The sequence below is a fragment of the Patiria miniata genome, unplaced genomic scaffold (assembly GCF_015706575.1).
Source record: "Patiria miniata isolate m_02_andy unplaced genomic scaffold, ASM1570657v1 HiC_scaffold_9, whole genome shotgun sequence".
Classification (NCBI taxonomy): domain Eukaryota; kingdom Metazoa; phylum Echinodermata; class Asteroidea; order Valvatida; family Asterinidae; genus Patiria; species Patiria miniata.
This window is the reverse complement of record NW_024037076.1, coordinates 1,615,424-1,640,575: the sequence shown is the minus strand read 5'-3', so window position 1 is coordinate 1,640,575 and position 25,152 is coordinate 1,615,424. Positions and strand designations below refer to the sequence as shown.

Below are 25,152 nucleotides of genomic sequence, written 5' to 3'. Positions count from 1 at the left end.
CGCGGTTTACGGGCCAGTTGGTACCGTGTAGCGCGACTTGTGTGTTCACGTTCACATGGTACATCGGGCCGTGATCACCATCTTTATTTTCGTGTTGCGTTTTGTCGTCATTGTCATTTTACCCCCAACTAGCAACTTTCCCTCAAAATTCAAAACACTGCCCTTTTTCTATGACATGCCTTGCCTGTGTTCTTAATGTCATCAACTAGTTTGATGGGTCAAATAATTTAAAAGTGTTCCCTTGTTCCCTTATACTAAGAAAGGGCCAGTAGATACATGATCGCCATTATTAGCCTAAGTAACTCCCGCTGACATGCTCATCAGGCTTACCTGAAAAAAAAAACCAGCCCTGATTTCAATTTCCTCACATATTTGCTGTGTGGTTCAACTTCAAATCGAAATACGGAGGAAGTACTCTAGTATTTGAGCCACATTTATGAGACTACACTCTTTCTAAACAGAAACCATGATAGGCCATAAAACAGCCAGCTGGTAGTGGTAACATGATCAATCCCGTATTCTATGGCCACGAACAAGTGTGAACACAAAAAGTCAAATGACATTTTTTTCATGGAAATGTTTCAGCATGATGCTCAGCATGGGGGATCATTCACCCAAACATCCCACTTTTCCACCAAATTTAGGACAAGTTCCCAATGGTTCCTTCGGGTGAAATTTGTCATTTCATTTGCCAACCCAAGTGGAAGAAATGCACAGAATTTGACAATTTTATGCAAATTAAGAGTGGCAAATTAAGAGACATATTTCGCCAAAAAGAACCATTGGAAAGTCCTAATTTGGTTGTAAGAGTGGGATGCTGGGGTTAAAGAACCCTCATTATGCCCATGCCGAGAATTACTTTTAGTCCAAACTATTTCCATGCAAAATGCCATCATTACATGGCCATAGAATAGGGCTAGCTGGTAACTGGTTTTAGTTTTTTTTGGTTGTTTTTTGTTTGCTGCACTGGCATTCTTGTCATGCTTTTACTTGTAGTTAAAAGCTGATGATGTCATTGTGATGTCACTTTTTTTAGCTCTGGCAGGAGCTTCGTACATGACGCTTGGTGGTAGATCGGTCTGTCTGTGTGTCCCCAGAAAATTGACCAAAAGTGTGGTGTTCCATATGTGCCATTGGCGTCGCATTTTTCAGCTCTGCCAGGGATCGTTTTGATCAATTTCATGCAAGACTTTCATGCAAGACGGCCAGAGCTTATTGTGCACTCGCACAAGTTTGTTCGAGCCCGCCGGCGGACACTTGTGCCCTTAAGCAAGGCACTTAACCATTCTTGCTTCGTCCTTCGGATGGGACGTGAAGCCATAGGTCCCGTGTGTTGTGTAATGAACGTTAAAGAACCCAGTAACAATTGTCGCCAAGAGAAGGGGTTCGCCCAGGTGTCCTTGCAGTGGCTGCAGCACCATGTAAACCCTTATAAGGTGCTACATAATCGGTCTCATATGTCTCATGTACTTCATTCATCTAATAATAGACATAACTCCCAGTGCCTTGAGTACAGGCTCCATTGCGATAATGCATTAACCCTAACTCCCTAGCGTCTTTTACTAGGAACTGGACCAAGTCCATCAAAATCCATCAATCACTGTGCGTCCAACACAAAACTGCACATGACATAATGGAATCCACCACTGACGCACTGGTTGACATTCATGGACTTGCTACACATGGCTTTTGTCGCAATAGCAGTACAGGACGCTACTGTAGGCAAAATCTATCGGATACCCCTAGCACTGCTTCAGGCCATTAGACCCGAGTCCATCATACTCCATCAATATTTAGTCACGCCAGGCCTTCTGGACCAAGTCCCCAAAATCCACCAAAATGGGGGAATGGATTTTGATGGAGTTGGGGTGGTTAGGGTTAATGTTTCTGCAACGTAACCAGCCTACAGATACAGGTACATGTATGAAGTTGGCAGTTGGATTCAGGTTGTGAAATGTTCACTTTTTCTTTTTTCTTTTTCCACTCTGTTGCAGGGACTTTCTTAAAATGGAAATCTTGAGATCTACATGTGGGACATATGAAATATAGGACACAGCAGTGTTTTATCAAGTTCATTGCATCACGCCACAAGCATGAGAAGACAGAGCATGTCATTGCATACCGGTACATTCCTGTGAGACATTCTTCAATTCTCTTGGCTTATATAGCTGAAATCACGTGAAGGAATTCAAAGTGATAATACTACCTACAGTCTTTTCTCTAACAACACTGCGTAGTCTTTGCAATCAATCAGTATGCCTGGCCATTCGAAGGAACTTTTCCGGGAGCCATCGATTGCAGAAAGATTTCTGTGTTGCATTTGTTTGATGGTGTTTCGGGACGCAGTGCAGAGTCCTTGCGGTCACCGATACTGCGAAAGCTGCATCAAGGAGAAGATTAAAAAGTAAGCTTATCTCACATCCTTTTCGAAAAAAATTTACCCAACCCTAAATAATGCCCAGCAGTAGCTATATTGTAGTGTCAAGTTTTAAATCAACATCCTTGTCCTTTTTTGGGCACCCTGAAATATGTAGTGCAATAACATGCATTTTGACAGGTGTAGCATTCCTATAGCCTAAGTCCTTAAAGGGAAGAAACAACATTTGCAAACATCCAAAAACGAAATGATCACATTATCTCGACATAATACTGAATTGCTAGGGAATGACAGTTTATAGCATAAAATCCTTTAAATCGTAACTCCTGATGTGCTGACATTTTAAGAAAAAACTGTGCGTAATTTTTAAAATATAGTTATTCTGCAATTTCTTTGCAATTGATTTCACACCTGTAAAGGAGTACAAGCCTGCTAGACTGATTCTCTGACCTTACAATTCCCCAAAGTATATATATTACTCTGTTTCATCTTAAGTGGGGTCAGGGATCTATCAAATTATTTCCTTATTAAAATGTACAATTAAAAATAATTCTTCAATTAATCATTTACATTTTATAGAAATAAAGTGAATTAATTAGATTTACCCTGTTGGTTATGTTTAGGCTTTGCCTTTTTGGAATTTAGGCAAAGACTATTGAACTAACTATTCAATGAATGTTTTGAAAGAAGTTCATGAGTTGTAATGTATAAATCATTTTTAAAAAGTTGAACTATATTGTAGTTTACAAATTATGATTCATGTATAAATATTTTTACATTATAGTTTACATACCTAACCATTTATGTTTATTCTGTTAAACATTTGAAGAGTGTCAAGATGTCAACATTGATGCACCCACCATCTTCAGTAAGAGGATTTTTCAATTTCAGTTGTGACATTAATTAATTTAACCCTCCGTTGCATAACACCACTCCGTTTTATCATGTTTAACCCTAGCCTTACCAAATCCTCCAAAATCCTCTTTGCAGAATGGAGGATTTTGCAAGGTTGCGGCTATATATGACAAAATGTGTGGCTGATTTTGGAGGAAGCACTGTGTCAAGGTCTTAAAGGGAACATGTAATAGGATTTGTATGACTTAAATACATTTGAAACAGCTTTCTTGCCAAGTATTTGTGACTTTCCACCTCCTTTGTAGCAGTAAAAGGGAAAAATTTCAACATTTTAGTTTGTATGCTAATGAAAATTTCCATATTCATGAGCCAAAGCGTGATGTCATTCAAGGCAGAACAGAAGGATGTCTCCATATCTTTGTGTACAAATATATTTCTGACTTTTTTTCATTTTCTTGGAGTAAGTTCAACTTTTTAATTGTTATCATAGTAAACAGCTTGTTTGGACAAGAGTAGTGGCCAATATTTCTTCAAAACTTTTTTGTGGGTAATTTTGAATTTTTGTACTGTTTATATGTATGCACTTTTGACAAGGAGTACCTTGTGTGACAAAAGCAAAATAGCGCCCTCTTACATGTATTGATAAAAGGATTTGCTAACAATTGAAAAAAAAACACCTCTTTCTTGTCACTTCCAATGAAAACAAGTATGATCTTGTATGTATTGTTGCAACACATAGTAATGTGCATGAAAACAAGATGAGTTGAATTTCCACTGCATGTTTCCTTTAAGCTGGACCTTGTGTTAATTGTTTATGCTCAGCCTTGCATTAATTTAGGCCTAGGTTTATATTTGAAATCCTCGGCACTGCTCCAGGATGTCACTGGCTCTGCCTCAACATATTGATTGCTGGAGGATTGAGGCAGTGGTCACCCCTCCAAGGACCACATTCAAGAAATAACAGAGGATTTTGCGGGATTGAGCGTATGCAATCTTTACATGGAAGCAGTTGGAAGATATTGCAGGATTAACCCTTACCCTACTAGACCCTCCAACGCATGCCAATATGTGCCTCAAGAAAATCTCCTATGCTTTTTGCATGGCCCTCCAATATCTGCCATGTCATTTCAAGGGTAACTGGACAGGCACTCCAATACATGCCACAGAGAACAATGAGAGTCCTCTGATAACAAAGTGAGTGCCCCCAGCTGGTCAGTATCAGGCACCCTCCAGGGCCTCCAACTCCTGCCAATTGGAGCCTTCACTGTTAAGACCAACTATCTGCCAATAAGCTGCAGCTGGAGGGCATTGGCATAACCAACTGACATGCAGTAAACTACCCTCAGAGAGTAAGGGTTAAAGTTTCATCCTAGCACTACAATTTGTTGTACGCTGGGTATTTAGACTAAAATGCCTGAACAACAATGTAATTGAGAGGGTTTGGGGTGTTATCTCAAAGGGGATTTACAAGATTTTCCCCAATACCTACGTTCCCAAAGGCCAAAAAAAAAATAAGTCGGTCTCTGGTCAGCGCGGGCGTCGATTTTAATCATGTGCGTCAATCTTTTTTTTTTCCAAATTGTTCCGCGGTAGCTCCAACAGTGCCCTCTATTGCCGCACCTCCTCATATTTTTTTTACCAAAGAGTACCAAGGAATGGGAAATTGCACCGAGGCAAATGATCGAGAGCACCGAGGCAAATTATGGAGGACACCAATGTACATTGTACATGAGGACACCAAAAAAGCAAAATAGTACCCCACCTTGTGTGTACAATCAAAGCTTGAAGAGAAAAGAAAAAGAAAAAAGCCGAGTCGCCGTAGAACTTTGGTCTGACCAGAGACCAAATTTTTTTGGGGGGGGGGGGGGCCTAATACCGACATTCTCGAAATCCTTAGTTTAGAGTAAGGGTAAGGATTTCGGGGAACATCAGTATTGGGGAACATAGGTATGCACTCCTCTCAAAGGATTGGAGTTCTGCTACTGAAGGTTGGTGACAGGATGATATGCCTGCCCTGCCCTGCCCTGCCCTGCCAGGCAAAGGCTGTCTATACCCCTAAAGGGGGTTGCGAATATTTAACAGATCGGTTCTTGTTACTGGGGCTAGTGCTTGGCTACGCAATTTTTGGTCAAAGGTTTATCTCATTTAAAAAGGGTTTGGTCATCATGTCATGTACCTATGTTTGAATGAAGAACTTTATGATATATAAAATTTGTTGACCTACAAATGTTTTAGAGTTATTAAAAAATTAAGTTAATACTAAACTGCAAATTGGGGGTTCTCCATATTTATCTTCTTTATGATACCATTTTAAAAAATTCTTTCAGCGAATCGGAGCGGAGATGTCCTTCCTGCCCAGACGATTCCTCAGAAGGGATTATAGATGAGGTTGGTATGGCATTTGTTGATGTACATGTGTTCAAATACCCTCACATATTATTAAAGAACATGCATTGCTTGCAGACTGTAATAATTTTTTTTGTAAATTGACTCGTTCGTCATTGCTCCACATCCTTTTACATGTAGTTCCTTGAATTCCATTTTAAAGGTTAATGGATGGAAATATATTGACACAACAAATGCAAACATGACAGTCATTCCAGTAGCAGGATTGTTTATAAATGTCAAGACATTTAAAGGGAATACTATACAACATTTGCAAACATTAAAAAACAAACTACCAAAATATCTTGCTGGACTATAACTTATAAGTGAATGACATTTTGAAGCATTCTGTAAATTCATGGCACCTGGTGTGCTGACATTTTCAAGAAAAGTGGTACTTTTGTATCAGTTTCCAACGCTGGCAGGCTAACAAGCATTGGAAAACTGTCTTTTTTCAAATAGTGCTCCCAATTTATCATATTTAGTCAGTGCGTATTTTCTTTGCAATCGATTACACACCTGCGAACACCTTAATTGCAAGTCCCTGATGTCTATAAATTGCTCCTTTCATCTTAAAGGGGGGGGGGGGTACCATCAGGGAACCAGACTACAAGAAGATGCTTGTTTTTCTTGGTTTTTCTGGCATCGCCAAACCAAAAACTTCAAACAAGTCAGTAGGCCGATAACAATATTGCTCTCGAATACTAACCCCTAAATCCATTCATTTCTGAAAATTCTAGCAAAAGCAAATGTTGTATATTCCCTTTAACCTTTTCAAAATGGAACATGCTTTCAATAGTTTGCTGCATACTTGCCAGTACATAAGACGGTCACAGTGGACTACATGTATGTGCTCAAGTACATGACATTCATGCTGCGTGCTTTTGCACACTTAGCATAAAATCTAATCATGGCCATTCCCATCCTGGACTCGATAATGCATAACATGTACCCCGGGTAGTCACAGCAGTTGGAGACTGCATGCGTCATCGTATTGAGTGGATATGTAATCAGAATGTTAAAGGGAATATACATCATTTGCTTTTGCTGTAATTTTCAGAAATGGATGGAATTGGGGGGTTGGAAATATATAGCAAATATAGTTACACTGACTTTTTTGAGGTTTTGGGTTCGAAAATGCTATAAAAACCAAGAAAAACGATCATTTTCCTGTAGTCTGGTTCCCTGACTCCATATAAGAAGAAACAGCAGTTTACATACATTGGGGAATTGTAAGGTCAGGGAACCAGTCTAGCTGGCTCGTACCCGTTCATAGGTTTGTAATCGATTGCAAACAAGTGCGATGGTCAATTGGGGCCAGTATTTGGGGAAAAAAGCCAGTTGTTTCCAACGCTGATCGGCCGATCAGCGTTGGAAATTGATACAAAAATAGCACTTTCTTGAAAATGACAGTATACCAGGTGCCATGATTTTACAGGATGCTTTACACTGTCATTCACTTACAGTCCAGCAAGGTATTTCAAAATGATTTGGTAGTTTTATTTTTTGATGTTTGCAAATGTTGTATTTTCCCTTTAATGATGTTTTGCTGAATCCCGGCAAAAGCAACATTATCATGACATTTTTTGTCTAGCAAAAAGATACAATGTTAAACATGCATGGTAGCAAAATTCCCAAGAATGTCAAATGTGATAAGATTCAGGGATATTTTAGAAATTGGAGAATTTTTTTCCGGTGATTTCAATAGTGTCACTTCATGGTTGTATTGGATGCTGTGTGCTTTCTAAAAATCTGTACACTTCACAATGTCCATTTAGAATACAAATGTACTACCAAAATATGTGGTGACGTTATCATTTTGACAGTCAATTTGTTAGGATATTCACCTAACAAATGAGCAGTATTGTAGTACTTGTACTCGTACTCAAGTACTTTTTTTCGTACTTGAACTCGTACTCTTACTTGTGAAAACGTATTCGTACTCGTACTCGCAAGAAACAAATTCCATGTACTCGTACTCGTGGCAAACAGGCAAAGTACTCGTACTCGTGGCAAAGTATTCGTACTCGTACTCGTGGCAAAGTACTTGAACTCATACTCTTAAAAAATACAGTATAATAAAAATTGGGGAAAAGTGGACTGGATTGAAAGCATGTTTATCTCATCTGTGAACATTTACATATGCTGAATACAATTCACAGCCTTGACTTCCGCAAGATAAAAACATAGAATGGTTCGTCGGGAAAAAAAATAGGTTTCATTGGAATCATAAACTATTAGAGAGCAAGGTTAAGCACCAACCATAAATCATATTATTAATTTGAATCTTATCTCCCTCTTGCATTGGCGTCGCCAGAATTTTTTTTCTAGAGGCAGGCAAAGCACATTATTTCCAAAAATCTTTTGTACTTTCTAGCCTCTAGCATATTCTCAATTTATCATTTTTTCGAGGGTGGGTGTTGGGGTGGGACATTTGCCCACCCCACCCCATTGACACCCCTGCAGGTGCCCATGTTGTTAAATGTACATTAAACTAACAGCAATATGACTTTGTACCTCTTCTTCTTTCTTTTTCTTCTTTTTTGCATGAGTACGAAACAATTAAGTGTGAATTTTGTGACCTTTTTTTTTTTTGCTTTTTTTTTCAGTTATACCCGGATTATGCTGCTCGGAAAGATCTCAGAAATGCTTCTGTTAAATGCATAAATGAAGGCTGCAACTGGACGGGAAAGTTACAGGAATACTGTCAGGTAAGATTCAGTTGTTTGTTTTGTTTCTTAGTTTATGTTTGTCTATTGGGTTGTTTGTTTATTGGAAATTAATCCTCAAACTAAAAAGGATTTTTCTGCATTGATGCATTTACAGACACATGAAGTCTTGAACATTTTTTTTTTTCAATCAGCGTTCTTCATTAAATTTATCCATTTTATTTTTTTCCAGGAGCACGAAGCATCATGTCCGTTTGAAAGAATCAAATGCTTGAAGTCAGGATGTGGAAAAACTTTAAAACGAGGCGACCTGTCTCACCACCTGGAGAGGGAATGCCCCATGCGAGTCATTGAGTGCAGATTTTGTAAAAAACAACTGCCTTACAAGGAAGCGAAGGTAAAACGAAAATAAGTTAGTCAGGAGTAAATCCACAGAGCTATAAACTTCAATTTCTGGATTCACCTGGGAATACCAACTATTCACATTTTTATGTTTTATATTGTCCTGGCCACGTGGTATACCCACCTGGTATACCCACCTCTGCCCATCTGTACATACTGCACCTGCACACATTCACACACACACCACAGTGTGACTATACTCATTTTTTGAGGACTGCACTCCATGGAAGGAAGGCAAGGAAGGAAGGGGCCATGTATCACTAGATCCCAGTATGGACCAAGGTACATCCACCAGAGGGGGTGTCAGTCTTGTGATCCTACTGGAGGGGTTGGAAATTGGCGGGAAAACCCTGTAAGCTTGTGCACATTTACATAGGCTTGTGTACAAATGCACTATATACATTGGGATTATTTCGATCACCCCTGTGACCAAAATGGAATGTCAAATGGGGTTATGTCTGTGGTTTTAACGGCTGTTTGGGGCCTGAGAGATACTCCAGACATGCCAGAGGTTAATCAGGGGTGAATGGGCTGGTTGTGAGGGTCGGGTGGCTCAAATTACATGTTGTCATGGAAACATTCCATACAGCCACTGGATATTAAACATTAAAGGTGCTCGCTCCAGCAAGAGAATTAAACAACAACAACAAAAAAACAATTAAATCCAAATGCCACAAATGAAACATGATATATTTTATTGTCTGTATTTTATTGATTCAGTATATATTAACAATGTTGGTGTCAAAAAATATGTCTAAGTTTGTCTAAGTGTCAAAAAATCAATATGTCTAAGTTTGTCTAACACTGTGTTGTTTTCAACCAATTTCTACAACAGCGAAAAATTTGATGAATTATTTCTTCCTTGAAATATTGTATTAACTAACTGAAACTTTCATTATGCACTAAGGATGTGACGTTTACACATTTAAACAAAAAATCTATGTCTGTTTACAAAATATTCCAAAAATGTTTAAACGACAGCAGAATTGTAAAAAAAAATAGTCCTATGTTCTTACGATATTCCTTTAGGTTAAACCTACCAAGCACAAATAATCAACGATGTTTCAAGCCCATGTAATTTACAAAACCTTAGAAGCACCGCACTCTTGATTACATTCGGGGTACATGTAGTTTAGTTTTGACTTTTTCGATGACTGCTCGCTATTTATGTCAATCATTGTTGATTTCTCAACTGCAGTCTGCAGACATAATGGGCAGGCCTCGGCCTTTGTGAAATGGCTAAACGTTGAAACCGTTCTTAAAATATTTGCAAAAGTTTACACGATTAAACGCAAAGTCACACCCTTATTATATGCACACTGTTAGCCCTAACCTCACCTAAAGCTAGTTAGTAAACTGTAGTATAAAAGTGTTCACAACACTCATAGTATTCTGTAGTACTCACTTCCTCAATCCCAAAGTAATGGCTAGGACGTTAGGCTTAAATTGTCCAAACTGTACGTCAGACACTAAGGAACTGCCGAGTTTAGAATTTTACCATTATGAGACGTGGGTAATTTGGGGGTAAATACAAAACATTTAGTACACTGTTTAATGCTTTAATTTAATGTTTGATGAGGACACATGACAGTGCAGTTATATTTCCTCATTTGATGTAACTCGGATAATAATACATTGTATACATGTGCACCCAATCATGATTTTAATTTTACAGGCAAGGAAATTTCCCTCTGTTATTTTAAGCAGTTGTCAGGTTTAGTTGCTTTTTGATTGATATGAGATATGTATAAACAAATCCATACATTTCCTCGTTGAGTTTCTCTTTCAGCGCCTAGTAATTTCAGAACTGAAACACGGATGTATAAGTATAGCCTTTGTATTTTGTATATATGTATAAATGTTTTATTGAAACACTTTGCTGTTTCATTATAATTTTAGGGAAGAGTGTTTCCGACAAAATAATCCTAACCCGATCCGTTTTTTCCTGTACAGAAACATACTACAGAATGCCCTGATAGCCCTGTAACATGCAATTGTGGGAAACGTGTGGCACGTTCTCAGGTAATCATTAAATCTTCGACACCCCTGCCCGGCCATCTTCCCCTGCCCCTTCCTTGGCCCCCTTCCCTGGCCCCCTTCCCTTTGAAACACTCCATGAAAGAGGACCACTAGATGGATATGACTCAGCATGCGTCAGATCGCAGATGAGCAATATCCTTTGCTAATCAATTCAAGGTCCGAAACACTAAAGGTAGATGTCGTCCATTTTGATCTAGCTTCCTTTTCAGAACAATCAAAGCATTTTGAACATTAAACTCCACGGTGCTGCACTGAGGAGTGTGGGTTAGCACAAAGAAGAGGAATGAACATTAAAAATAATAGTCCACATGTCTGAGAAGTCGAGATTTCAATTTTGCAGACAAATAACTATTGACTTTCATTGTTGTAAGAGAATAGTGAAGACCTGTTATAAAAGAAAACAACAAAACTAATGTACTTACATAGCTACTCGGCATGACTTAACTCCTAGACCAGGTCTCAACAGTTCAGGTTGTGCCTCTAGTGTGAAGATCATACACCTAAATGTAGCTTTTATACAATACATGCACATGCAAGTACTGTCACTCACAATATATGTTACCACCCAGAACAATAACCAAGTGAGATCAAAGGTGTCTCCAACATACACGTAACCCACTTTTCACGCCTCGCTGATTTGCGTTCTTTTGCGTAACTTTCAGTGTAAGACTCTGTCCATACCTCTCATGGACATCAAGTTCAAAGTCCGTGAATGGAATTTGGAACAGTTACTTTCAGAAGAAAAAAATTTGGCAAGCATTTATACCAACAGGGAACCTAGATAATAAGAAAAATCAGTACCTGGTTGAGCTTAGAAAAAAAATTATGGATGATGCTTTTTTTTTTTTTTTTTTTGGCTTGAAATTTGAATTGAGGATTTGCTTGAAAAATGACAGCCTTGACAATTATATTCCATCAGCCATTCAAAAGAATCATTACCTGGAAAATGAATGGGTGAATTTTTTTTTTTTTGGCTTGAAAAAGTTTTGATTTCAAATTTGCTTGGAAAATGACAGATTGTTTTTAAGTCAAAGGGTGAAAAGTGTTTGTTTTGTTTTTACTTTGTTTTGTTTTTTGCAAAATGTAATAACCTTTCAGCTCAATATCAGTCAAGGTCATCGTTGCCGAGAAACCAACAGGGAAATGTTCTGAACTTAGGGGTTTTTTTTTTAAGAGTACATTTACGGTACTTGGGTAAAGAAACAGCCCTAACCCTCCTCACTCCTCCAAAATCCTCCTTGCAGTTTTGGAGGATTCTGGAGGATTGAGGATGAATGCTGATTGAAGCAGAGGATGATTGTGGATTGAGGATGAATGCATTTTGAGGCAGGACTGTCTGATGATTTTGAAGGATTAGGCGTTGGTTATCCTTCATTTAAACACGAGTGCAAAATTTTGAGATGAGGATGATTTTGGAGCCTGTCGATGAATGCATTTTGAGGCAGCTGACTGTCTGACAGTTTTGAAGAATTTGTGCTGTTGCAAAATTTTGAAGGATTTTGGAGGATGAAGGATTAACAAAAAGGGCATAGGGGGTAAGGGTTATTAATAGATTAAAAGTGGTTTATGCTTGTAGTCAAAGGGCCAAAGTTAAATACATTTTAATTTATTTTTGTTTCTCTTTTTCCCACAGATGGAGAAACATTTAAATCCTGACACTGGAGACTGCATTAAGAGGAAAGCAAAATGTGTTTTTCATCCACTCGGCTGCAACGCAAAGGTATGTGGGTTTTCTTTTTTGCGTGTTTTTGTTATTGAATTTGGCATGTTTTCGTGCCATCTGTTATGCCAGGTTTCATGCCCTCTGGCCTTTATATGGAGACCGATGTATGCCCGCCCCCATGTGCTTTACTTATTGCATATAAAGGACATGTTTGTTTATGATAAACTGTCAGCATTGACGCTATGTTATAAATCAAATTTAACTTAATGTTCACTTTTTTTTACTTTTATGTTCTGCACTATCCACACTTCATTTCTGTATTTTCGGCTGAAAAAGTGTCTTGCACAAAGTAGTCAGTAGTTCATAAAGGTCATATCCTTGTAAATTTGACACCAAAAAACGTCATTGTATTGGAACTCGATCAATTGAAAGAAAATAGCAATAGAATATACAGAATTTGGCTTACGTTTTTTTCTTTGAATGCGAATGGAATTCCATACAACTTCCCTCAGGCATGCATTTTGTTGTAACCTTCCCAGCATGTGTGCTGTTAAAACTAACAAAAAACACTGAATTTCCGTGTGTCATGTGCATGTGAATTTACTGGTTTTTCTAAATCAGCAGCACCACGTCAGCACTTTATAACCAGCTGTGTTGCAAATTTTAACATTAGACCGCAAATATAGTTTTACACAATCTCCCACATAGATTAAACTTTAGCATGCATGGTGATATGCAAAATGCAGCTGTTTTTATCGATAATTAATACTAAAAATCAAAGTTCATATGATTATCATATGCCAACCAAATGGCGTCTACTTGTACGTGTACATGTATTAATAATGAAAACTACAGCATACGTGGGTAGTTCATACGTATACGTATGAAAAGTTGTATATATTCAATTTTTGTTTGTTTCATTTCATGCATGAATTTTCCCCTGCTTGATGGCATTTCGGAGGAAAACACCCCTTTAACAAAACCGTGTTCAGTGAACTGTGTGTGACATGAATTTAAACTTAAAATGGTGGTGTGTTGACATACATGTATATTCTGCATGCGACACTTTCTTGGTTCTATGAATTATTCCTCATCATCAGGCATAATAGATGTATACAAGAATTATATGTATATGCATGTTTTACGTGTACATGTATGTTTTATACATGAATGTAAGTACTATAATGTATGTAAGTACATGTATAGTCTGGACTATTTTTTTAGATCATTGAAGAACAAGGTTGAAAGCTTGTATTGATCCAAAAGATATCTTTCTAAAATTCAATTAAACACCCGTTTCAGAAAAAAATAATGAGTTTACATGTAAAACCATCGACGTTTTAAGTGTCTTCCCACGCTATTCACTATGGCTAGCTTGCACCTGCTGGTAGGCTTTTCAGTTGTGAATAGATCGCTCATGCTTTGTGGACTATGATAATACACATGTACATGAACTTTGACCGTCCATACAAATTGATAGGCAGCTTGTGTTGCACTTAGCATATAATATAGCCCCCTCTTGTGACGAACTGATTGTTGCTATGGAAACCCCTGGCACATGACCCCACACGGCGGGAATCGCACACGGCTAGAATGGTGTTCCCATATATGGCAACTCATTTCCCGCCAGTATGGCCACGTGAGGGGGGTTTCCCTTCGCAGTAAATAAGAATATTTTTTCCTACATTTCATAAGCTTTTGAGCAGGAAATTAAGTTCACCATATATATATCAAGAAATTGACGGCATCAAAAATTGTTGAAAATGCCATGACAAGTTCGACAGAAATCCTGGATAAATGGGGAAAATAAATTTGAAGTCCAGCTTTCTTGCCTTTTGATCTCACTGTGAAAGTATTAGAGGGAAATACATTATACAACATTTGATTTTGCTGTAGTTTTCAGACGATTTGGGGGTTAGTATTTTCATAGCAACTATTGTTACACTGACTTGTTTGAAGTTTTATGTTTGCATAGATGATGAACAAAAAACAAGAAAAACAAGTTCTTGTAGTCTGTTTACTGACCCAACTTAAATTAAAATGGAACAATTTTGATTATCATCGAACAATTTTGAGATGTCGGGGAATGGTAAGGTCAGGGAATAGTCTAGCTGATGCCTTGTACCCGTTCATAGGTGTGTAATTGATTGCAAACTAAATTCAGACTAACTAAATGTAATAAAAGTGGGGGGAGTGTTTGAAAATAGCCTGGGGTTTTTTTCAACGTTGTTTGGCTTACCAGTGTTGGAAATTGATACAAAAATACCACTTTTCTCGAAAATGTCAGCACACCAGGTGCCACGATTTTACAGGATGCTTTAGACTGTCATTCAGCTAGTAACAGTCCAGTTATGTATTTCATAATAATTTGGTAGTTTTGTGTTTTTTGGAATTTTGCAAATGTTGCATAATATTTTCTTTAAGTCACTGTCAGACTCATGATGAAAAGATTTAGTGACACAATTTGTGTTTAAATGGGTTCATGTAGAAAATCACCCTAGAGATTTCTGTTTTTTGGTCGAGATCTAGAACTTGATTGCATTGCAATCTGTGCTATGTCTCGTCATTACGCGAACTAGGCACACTTTTCAACAGGGATTTTTTTTCCGGATTTAAAGTTTTGTTCTCGACCTTTGCCATGTGTACGTGTTGCCCCACAGGGAGCGTGCTTACAAACCCTAAATATAGAATTATTTATCTTACTTACCCAGTGAATTGTATGGCCTTTAGTCTCTCATTGAGGAAACGAGTACACTTCCGTCTTTGTAGTGGTAAAATCACGTGTTCACGTTGTGTTGTCTGACCCTTAGCATTGCGGTTTCATTTCGTGTTTGTTGTGTCGTGTTCAGTAGTGCACGAGTGGCATATGCTGTTCAACGTCTCTACTTCCTTTGCGGTCGTTCGATATCGCGCCCCCATGTGTTGGTGTTCCCCAATCTCCACCTACCCACAATGCACTAGAAAGGGAAGTCTATGTTTGTGTTCCGTTCTAATGTTTGTAGAAAGAACGTCCGGAGAAGTGTTTTGGTTTCCAGTGCTTTGTTGACATCTGTCATTCAGATATTTTGGATCTAAAAATGGGTGTTAAGGACATGAAGGATAATGCTGTACCATTTTATAGTGACAGCAGCAGTGACAGTGAAAGCTGTGAGGAAGAAGTATGTATTTACCGTGAGCACAGTTCGCCATTTTGGGTCAGATAACGTGGAGGCCAATCCAATTTTTTTATCAGTATATTGATTCTATGTTTGCATAGCAGGAAGATGACTTTATGTAAACTTAGGTCTTTCATTATTGATGTGATGAATCAATTGAAATGCATTGAACAAAGTCTAACTTAGAAATTTACATGCATGTTGCGACCTAAAACATGTAAAATGTCAACCAAAACATCAGGAACTTTTTGGTGATGAACAAGACAATGAAGTTTCATTAGTTACAATTTTTGTCATTGTCCTAGTATGACAGATCTCGGAACTGTTTGGCAATATTTTTACTGCCAATGTAACAACCGTGATAATTGTCTCATTTTACTGTTTATTAATCTTCTTAATTATATCTTTGTAATGTTTTTATTGCTTGTTTTTCTATTTTTATACTATCGTATGTTTGTTGTTACTGCTGGGCTCCTTTGAAAAATAGCGTTCCACCAAAAGTTCTCCCCAGGATAAACAAGAAATAAATAAATAAATCAATGATATTGAGTGACAATGCAGCAGTGTCAATTGATCCATTGCATTCTTCTTTGACATGTGCTTTGTTCATTCATTAACAATTAATGCGCAAGAGTTTACTCATGCATATCGCTGATGAACAAATGCACTTGCCTCAAACATGGCCGCAGTGCAAACAATCTATAGGCCTACTTAGTTAATTTTGGTTTTGTACAGACTAACATAATTTCAAATCTTCATAAATGTGTCTTTGTTCTGACAATTTTCTTTTCTCCGTCTCTCTCTGTTTCTGTTGTTGATTTGTTCAGGTCGTCGCAAGCGGCTTGGAGGACCACATGAACAAGAACGCGATGGAGCACAACCGGATGATCGTTGATGCTATCGGCTCGAGTCCTCTGCCCAAGGACAAAAACGGCGGAGCGCAGCCATTGCACAACGGCTTGGAAGATGTCTTCAAAATCAAAGGGTCTGCCTCAAGTTTGCCTGAGGCAACACTCAAAGAACTGGCAGAGCTGTTGAAAGAGCAACTCGTCTTCAAAGCTGACGATCCAACAGAGACCAAACTGAAGAAAAGCGGCGCTCATGGGTCCGTTGACGTCGCTGCCTTGCAGCATGAGATCACAAACCTGCGTAAAGAGACGAAGAAACAGAAGGCAGACTTGGAGAATACCTTAGCAACCAAGCTGGAGAGAGAATGGGCCGAGAAGATTAAAAACACCAATGCCATGATCGCGGTCCTGGATCAGCGCACTGAGACCTACCAACAGGTCCTGGCCGTCCTCAGTAATGAGTTGGAGGCATTGCATGCCAAGGCCATGGCGCTTGAGAAGCAGAACACCTACCTGAAGGAGGTCACCGAGAGGCAGGAGAAGCGACTTCAGTCCCAGGTAAGGATGTGATTTTGCGTTTAATTTTGTTGAACATTTAGCAAATATTTTGAGAATCGTTTGACTGTTGTGTATCAGCAGACCGTCGTGAGTGACATTAAAAATCAACAATAATTGACGTGATAAATAGCGGGCAGTCACTGAAAAAGTACAATCTAAACTGTGTGTACCCAGAATGTAATCAAGTAGGCCTACTGCAGTACTTCTGAGGATTTGTAAAATTGAAGAGACTTGAAAATGTTAAGTATAATTTTGCTATGAATGTGTTAGCTCAAAATGAAGAATGTGTAAACGTAGATGTAGGCCCTAGTTCACTTTTTTAAGATTCAAGTTTTGTTTTAAAGGGAATATACAACATTGGCGAACATCTAAAAACAAAACTACCAAATTTTTACAAAATATCTTATAGGATGTTGGTAAATGACAGTCTAAAGCATCCTGTAAAATTATGGCACCTGGTGTGAAGTCAATTTCAAGAAAAGTGGTATTTTTGTATAAATTTCTAACGGTGGTCGGCCTGTTTTGGAAAAACTGTAAATGGATTAAGATTTGTGGAAATGTTTAAACATGTAAAGGTCCATTCTTTTCCCCAGGATCAGATGCTGACATTGAAGAACATTGCCCTCGCTGAACAGGAACTACGCATCCAGGCTCTGGAGGCCGCCTCCTTTGACGGTGTCCTGCTGTGGCGTATTAGCGAGTACAATCGCCGTCGTCAGGATGCCGTCTCCGGCAAGACAACATCCTTCTACTCCCCGGTCTTCTACACCAGCCGACACGGCTACAAGATGTCGGCCAGGGTGTACCTGAACGGCGACGGTATGGGCAAGCACACCCACATGTCGCTGTTCTTCGTGGTCATGCGGGGGCGCCATGACGCCCTCCTGCCGTGGCCCTTCCAGCAGAAGGTCACTTTCATGCTCCTGGATCAGAACAAGCGGGATCATATCGTGGATGCCTTCCGTCCGGATCCTACCAGCAACTCCTTTAAAAAGCCGAGCAGCGACATGAACATCGCCTCCGGTTGCCCACTCTTTGTGACCCAGGAGCTGCTGATGGCCAGCAACAGCTACGTCAAGGACGACACAATGTTCATCAAGGTGGTTGTTGATACAACTGGTCTTGAAAAGCTGTGAGAACACTTTTATTGGAGATACACTGAATCTGTGACAATCCGCACGGACTGTGCATTGGTCAACTACATGTACAGCATTTTGAAGTGTGAATTAAACTGCGATTATTTTGGATTAAGAGTTGAGGTTCATGAAATTGTGTTGACCTACATTAAGGTATGTTGTTAATAACCATACATACAACTTTCTAAATCCTGCAAAATCCTTGCAAAACGGAGGATTTTGCAGGATTGAGGATATACGGCAAAAAATGTGGGGCTGATTTTGGAGTATGCACTATGTCAAGGTCATGGGCCAGACCTTGTGTTTTTATGCTCATGCAGCCGTGCCTAAATCTTGGCCAAGATTTTACTGGAAATCCTCCGCACTGCTCCAGGATTCTGTGTGACAGCCTTTGTTTGGGGTGTTCAGTTGTTTTGGATTTATCTAGCAAAAATGGTGGTCAAGGATGATGGTGTGGACATGGTGGATGCTGTACCATTTTACAGCAGCAGCAGTGACAGTGAGGATGATGTATGTAGCACAGTTGCCATGAGCACAGTTGCCAGGGAAGCTGCCATTTTTTTTCCAGATGACGTGGAGGCCATACTGGATTTTTTTTGTGTGTGTTGATGAGCTTGGTTCTGACATTTTCATAGCCGCTAGATGACTGTATGCAAACTTAGGTCTTTCATTATTGATGTGATGAATTGATTGAGATGCATTGAACAAAATCTAACTTCACAATTTACATGCAGTTGCGACCTAAAACATGTAAAATGTCAACCAGGATGTCATTGGCTCTGCCTCAACATATTGACGACAATTGCTGGACGATTTGCAGGATTGAGGCAGTGGCCACCCTTCCAAGGACCACATTTAAAAAGAATAATGGATGATCTTGGATCAACCCAGAACAGACTGGACAACCGACCATGATGACGATTGGAGGATTGAAGCTGTATGCAGTTTTTACATAGCTATAGCCCTACTGCTTGACCACACATGTCTTCAATAATAATAAAACTGTCAATGTAACTGCTACATGTACATGTAGGCCAACATGATAATCTGCTCATGTGATGGGTCGTGCAAATGGTACTGAATTGTGCATGCAAATTCAAAGTTCAACAATTTTAGTGATGGATAAAAACGTCGGTGAAGGGCAAAACCTAATTTGAATTTTAGTGATATTATGGAAGAGTTATCAGAGGAAAGCGTTAGTCAGTTGAAGAAGAATACTCGGATTTCATTGAAAAAAATCTGATTCTGTTAATCAAAGTTTGAACATTCGGAAAAGCCAGGAATTCGAAAGCTCGTGAACATTCCAAAATGTTCAATAAAATGGTCCACGTTGATGCGGAGAATAAACAAGACCGATGTTTTTGCTGAGTTCTAAGCCTAACAAGTCAAAGAATTGCCAACGACTTGTTGAACATTGTGGGGAGAGTTTGAATGTAAATAGGTGATGAACGTTTATTAAGCTACTGAACATACAGACAACTATCGTCAGTGAAGTCATGTTCTGTAGAAAATCGGCCTCACTACTAAACAACTAAACAGAAACCTGTTTTGGGTTTTGAAATGCATAAATGTCTGTCATGTTACAATTGTTGCATTGATGTATAGGTGTGGAATTTACATTTGTGTACATGTGTACATGAAGATGCCCCAAGCAGACATGCAATTAAACATTGCACTTGACTGCCTTTTTCTTTTGCCATTTAATTGTAAACTTTACATGTACATTTTGTACTTGACCTACATGTACGTTATACCATAATAGTATACATTGTAAATATTTCATGTAAAAATGTTCAGTTGACATTGTTTTCTAGCGCTGTACAGTTTATTTTGAAACATGCATCATTGCGCAACAGTAAAAGCAGTACACTTGTTTTTCATGAGTTGGCCTACACTGCGTTATGGGGAAGTTTTTATTGTTAGGCAAATTAGGACCGAGTTATGGGGACTTTCTGCTGTCCCCACAGCGTTTTCGGTCCCCACAAATACCTCGTAGCGATGAGTGTTTCCCCACGACTACAGAACAAGAATGTGTGTACCAGTATACAGCATGTATCTATCTACATGTACATTTGTTTGAGTAGATGTAGACCTACATGTGCACAGGTAACATTGAAGTTCCATGTGTATTTTCGCAGGTCCACTGATTTCCCGCTTCACCTCAAAACACAACAAAAAATATCAATTTTCAGCTTTTGAAATGGAATGTATACTGCTTTTTTTGGCGAAAGAGATCTGTACATAGACATTGGAAATTAAAGAGTTGTTAACTTTGTTTTTATTTCAAATATATGATATGTCTATGTGCATTTGGCTATACATGTAAATATTGAGAAAATAAAAGTCTACCCCGGTATCAAAACATCAAAGGTTAATATATCAACAAACAAGGGGTTTTTGTACCCAATTATTGAGTACTGGTACTTTACACAAATGTATGTGTTTATGTATTTTGTTGAATCCCACGTAAGCTGCTCCCTAAAGGTTCAAATTATGATACCTTGATTTGTATGTCAAAAGCAAGCTCCATATTTGTTGTTGAAAAAAACCAAAGTTGTCAATATTGTATATATCTGGTGTAGTTTTGTAATTTGCATCCTCTAGTTCATATGATTATGGCAGCTACTCTGTTTTATATTTGCTTTACATAATTATTAAAGTTTATCATCATATATAAAACAATATTTTATTATGATAAACCTAATTAAGAATGATTCACATTGTTGAATGATTTGAAATATTGAGTGTACAGTATTTAAATGTATGAGGGATGTTTCATTAATCAGTAACCATACAAACCAATTGTATTTTATTAATAATATTTCTCTTATTTTAGTTTAATTTGAAATTGTACCTGTAACGTTCCAGGGTGCTCTCTGTTTTTGATTGTTTTTCATTTTTTGGTTGTTGTTAGGTTGTATTTCTGTTTTGAAGTAAAATGCCATAAATTTGCATTTTCCGGGTATATTTGGAGAATACAGTTTCTTTAAGTATTGAAAAAGAGAAAAAAAATGTACATAACAATGTATTTAAACATTTTTTTGTTGATTCATATGTATATTGAGTCATTTTTGCGAGAAACATAGTTATGCAGTAGATCATATAGATGATAAAAAATACAAGAATTTTAAATGTTTTGTAACTTTTCATTGTTGCCACTATTTGTTGTTTGCCATTCAAAGTTAAACTTCTTTGTGTGCTGATAAGTCAAGTTTACGTGTAAATATTTCTTTCAAAGTAATTGAAACCCTTTTCATATTTAAAAAAAAAAATTAAAATGGGAAAATAACTAGAAAAGAGCAGATTTTTTTTTAAATAAAATGCACTATCAAAAATGCTATTTTCTTTAGTGTGTACCCTGTTTTGTTTAAAAGTGCTGATATTAATTATTACAACATTTGCTTTTGCTGTATAATTTTCAGGCATGCAAGGATTAATTTTGGGGTTACATTTCATAGAAAATATTGTTACACAGACCTGTTAAAAGTTTGTGTTCATATGCTGGAAAAAGCATGAAAATTGCTGTTCTTGTCTGTCCTACCCTACTTCAGACTCAATGGAGCAATAGACGACGAATTATGAGGTCAGGCAACCAGACTAGCTGGCTTGCACCCATTCACGAATGAACCAATTATAAACAAAATGAGGACTAAATAAGTTTGGTAAAAATTTTCCAGCGATGGTCGATCCGACCATCGTTGGAAATTGATACAAAAATTCACCCTTTTTTTTAAGTGGTAATATGCCAGTTGCCATGATTTCAAAGGATGCTTGAGACTGTTTTCAAATTGGTAGTTTTGTTTTTTGATGTTTGCAAATATTGTAGGCCATAATATATTGCCTGTTTCAATCAGTATTGTAGACAGAATTGTTTTGTACATGTATTTGGTTGGGATATTTGTTGAAATTTGATTGGGGTTTGAATTTTATAAGTCGTGCATATTTGATTGTGTTGTTGAATGACATGTATGGGGCCAGCCTTAATTGAACTGTGATGGATGTTTAACAAATGGGGAAAATAGGCCGATTGTTGAATGTGGAAAGCGCCCTCTTGTGATTTAATTTTTAGTCGGGCGTATTTATGCCGATTTGTTCGTGGGATGTCGTATAAGGATTGCTAGTATCGTGCACGTGAATGCCTTGTCAATGCGTGAATTCATATATGCAAGAAAGGTTGCAATTCCTCCCAAACCGCTTGTACGGCAAGACGAAGGATCCATTACTAAATACTTCATCAAAAAAATTGGGTAAAAAACAAATCTTCGAGTTATATCGGGCCTGAAAAAAGGCCTTCTAATGCGCCTGATCTGCTGTAGGGCGCCCCCACTGGGCATTAATTGAGTTCCAGTCCCCACCAATCACGCCCCCCCCCCCCACCCTTTTCCCCTCGAAATTGCTGTAGTCGGCTGATGGCATATGATTGGAATCGTGATCGACTGGTCCAAAGCACCAAACTTGGCAACAAGATTCTTATAGCCCTAGAGAAGATATTTAGAAGGGGTGACACCTGAAATTCTTTTTGGAAGGGTGCGGAATTTGCATAAATAGTTAATACCTGCTGTGTAATAATTATATTCATACCCATATTTTGATTTTTTTTTTTAAAGTATATTTTGGGGATTCTTCTTACATATTCTTACTTAGATAATATTTTCTAATGCACCGGATGATAATGAGGACATAAATAACACTTGATGATTGACCAAGCTGAGGGATTTGGCCGTTCAAACGTCGCCCGATCTGCAAACATGTCCCCGACGTATTGAGAAGAACTCCCCATGTGACGGAGTGAATGAGTCCTCATTTGCAGCTCGGTGCGCGATTGGACCTCACTGCAGAAATGCACTGCATATGTATTGCGCTGCTTGCATAACAATGCAAGAACATAATCGTTAAGTCGTTAGATTTGTCGCAACCCGGCCGATTACGTACTAGTCTTATATTAGCCGCACCGATGGAGTTCGCCTGAAATTCACAGACAAAATACGATTTGTCATCAAGTCTAATACAAGCCCTACTTTAAAATTGACAATCTCTGAGAATTTGTTTCTCGTATAATTTTTAAAAAATGCATTCATTGCTAATGTTTATTTCTCAAGTTAAAACATGCAGTGCCTGTTGCACATTAAGAAAATGCAATTCGCAATTGAAACTTGCTGTCATTAAACATAAGGATTTTTCTCGTAATTGACAACTTTCAGATAAAACATGTTCCAGATGGGAACTGTGATCGGGAGTCGTTGATGCCACCGAACAAGGATGCCTTGCACCTGCACGTAAAGAGGGCTAACTACCAGGCAGCCATATACAAGCGGGCCCTGGATGCACGTCCTGAAGTGCAGTCTCCACACAGAAGAGGATGGAAGATCATCAGAGATGACATCAGTATCCACAGGATGGATCTTCCCCCTACCCCAGACAGTGTAATCGAACTTTGATGATTTGCCCATTGCTCATGTAAAAAAAATTCAATGCACAAAAGGCAAGTGTTCTGTCTTGAAAAATAAACTGCCATGCACAGACTTGTGCATGTGCACCGACTGTGAAAACATTCCAAGTGAAGGGCAGCGCACTTCACCCGAAAGTGGTGATTCCGATATCGAGGATTAACTAATACACGTACGTCTATCTAAATAAGGAATAAGATTGTCACTTGAGAAACTTTGAATCACACAGTCTGCCTCCCATCCCACTTTAATATTTCCAAATATGAATCAATAGGACTCGTTTTTCACGAACTTACAATTTTACGTACACAATTATGAGACACATTTCAGTCTTACGGTTGCAATGGATACCGTTGACTTTATTGCGGGTGTTTTCCAGTTGCAGTTCCAGCAAGTGGATGGGAAATAGTTTTACCCTGTGTTTTCCTTTATGGCAATCCATTTTTTAAGCACTGACCGTGAAGCTGAAGACCTTTGTTTGTAATTTGTAAGGGCTTAAAACAGTTTCCTCTTCGGTAATGTTTATACATTACAGTCTTATTTGTTGTTGATCAAATAGAATTTATTAAGACATCCTTGAGAGCTTTTTGTTACTGTGATTCCTTTCGGGGGGAAAGAAGATCTTTTTTATCCCTAGTCCTTCAAGATGCTATGCAAGAGCTCGTTCTCTAGGTTGCCTAGGTTCTCTAGAGAGAATTACTATACCTCATACATATTCATGATCGAGAGCCGAACGTTCACTGGTCAATTCACCATCGCGTGCCAGATGTTATTCTTGCTGTTTACCAAACACGCGCGCGAGGATTCACGCACATTGTAAATACGCATGCGTAGTAGACTGTCGCATGGGTTACCCGTGCGACAGTCTACTGCGCATGCTTCTTACAGAGCAATCGAGGAACTGTCGCACGGGTGCAGTACGCACGCGCGAACATCGCACAGGAGAGATGCATGGTCGCACGGTTTGCGTAAATGTTAATTTACAGAGCTCAATGATGCCGTACTGGAGAAAATGTATAGACCGTGTAAAGATGTCTCCTGTACAAAAGAAAGTTGTACACATTGCAAACAACTGTATTTACAACTGTAGTAACTGTATTATATTGCAAACGAACCGAACTAGTAATTCAAGTTGAATCTTTTGGTGAGCTGTACAAGTTTCCCCAATTTTTTTTTAGGTGCATAATAATAAAACAAAATTCGGCAACTGAATATGTATGAGGTATAGTAAAACAAATATAACATGGTTTATTTCGGGTACACAGTCGATATTAGCTCCCCTCGGTATTGCAAGTTGACAAACTAGTTCCCTCGGCTTCGCCTCGGGAACTAGTTTGTCAACTTCCAATACCTCGGGGAGCGAATATCGACTGTCCACCCTCAAACCATGTTATATTTGTATAATGTTTCACAGAAGTATTCACCAATCATTTTATACATTGTACCGTGTTCTCAACAGCAGTTCGGTTTCTTTGAAGGTTGATGACATATTTCGTGTTCTCCTTCGACCCTTCGGATTTGAATTTAAGACAACGGAACTCGCTGTAGATAACGGATGTAGTTTTCCAGATGCCAATGGATTTGCCATCGCAAGATTCATGTCTATTCACCATTTTT

At 38.5% G+C, this 25,152-nt stretch overlaps 1 protein-coding gene across 2 annotated transcripts in view; it reads left to right on the top strand.

The window, feature by feature from the left end:
* LOC119720349 (TNF receptor-associated factor 2-like) overlaps positions 1–21,781 on the top strand; it is a 34,941-nt gene extending 13,160 nt beyond the window's left edge. For both annotated transcript variants that reach the window (XM_038190004.1, XM_038190003.1), the window contains exons 2-9: positions 1,995–2,404; positions 5,560–5,620; positions 8,227–8,328; positions 8,519–8,683; positions 10,642–10,710; positions 12,362–12,448; positions 16,374–16,952; positions 17,546–21,781. In XM_038190004.1, the coding sequence (XP_038045932.1) occupies positions 2,256–2,404; positions 5,560–5,620; positions 8,227–8,328; positions 8,519–8,683; positions 10,642–10,710; positions 12,362–12,448; positions 16,374–16,952; positions 17,546–18,088 (1,755 nt within the window). In that variant the 5' untranslated portion in view covers positions 1,995–2,255 and the 3' untranslated portion in view covers positions 18,089–21,781. The remainder of the gene's footprint in view (positions 1–1,994; positions 2,405–5,559; positions 5,621–8,226; positions 8,329–8,518; positions 8,684–10,641; positions 10,711–12,361; positions 12,449–16,373; positions 16,953–17,545) is intronic.
* The last annotated feature ends 3,371 nt before the right edge of the window (positions 21,782–25,152 follow it).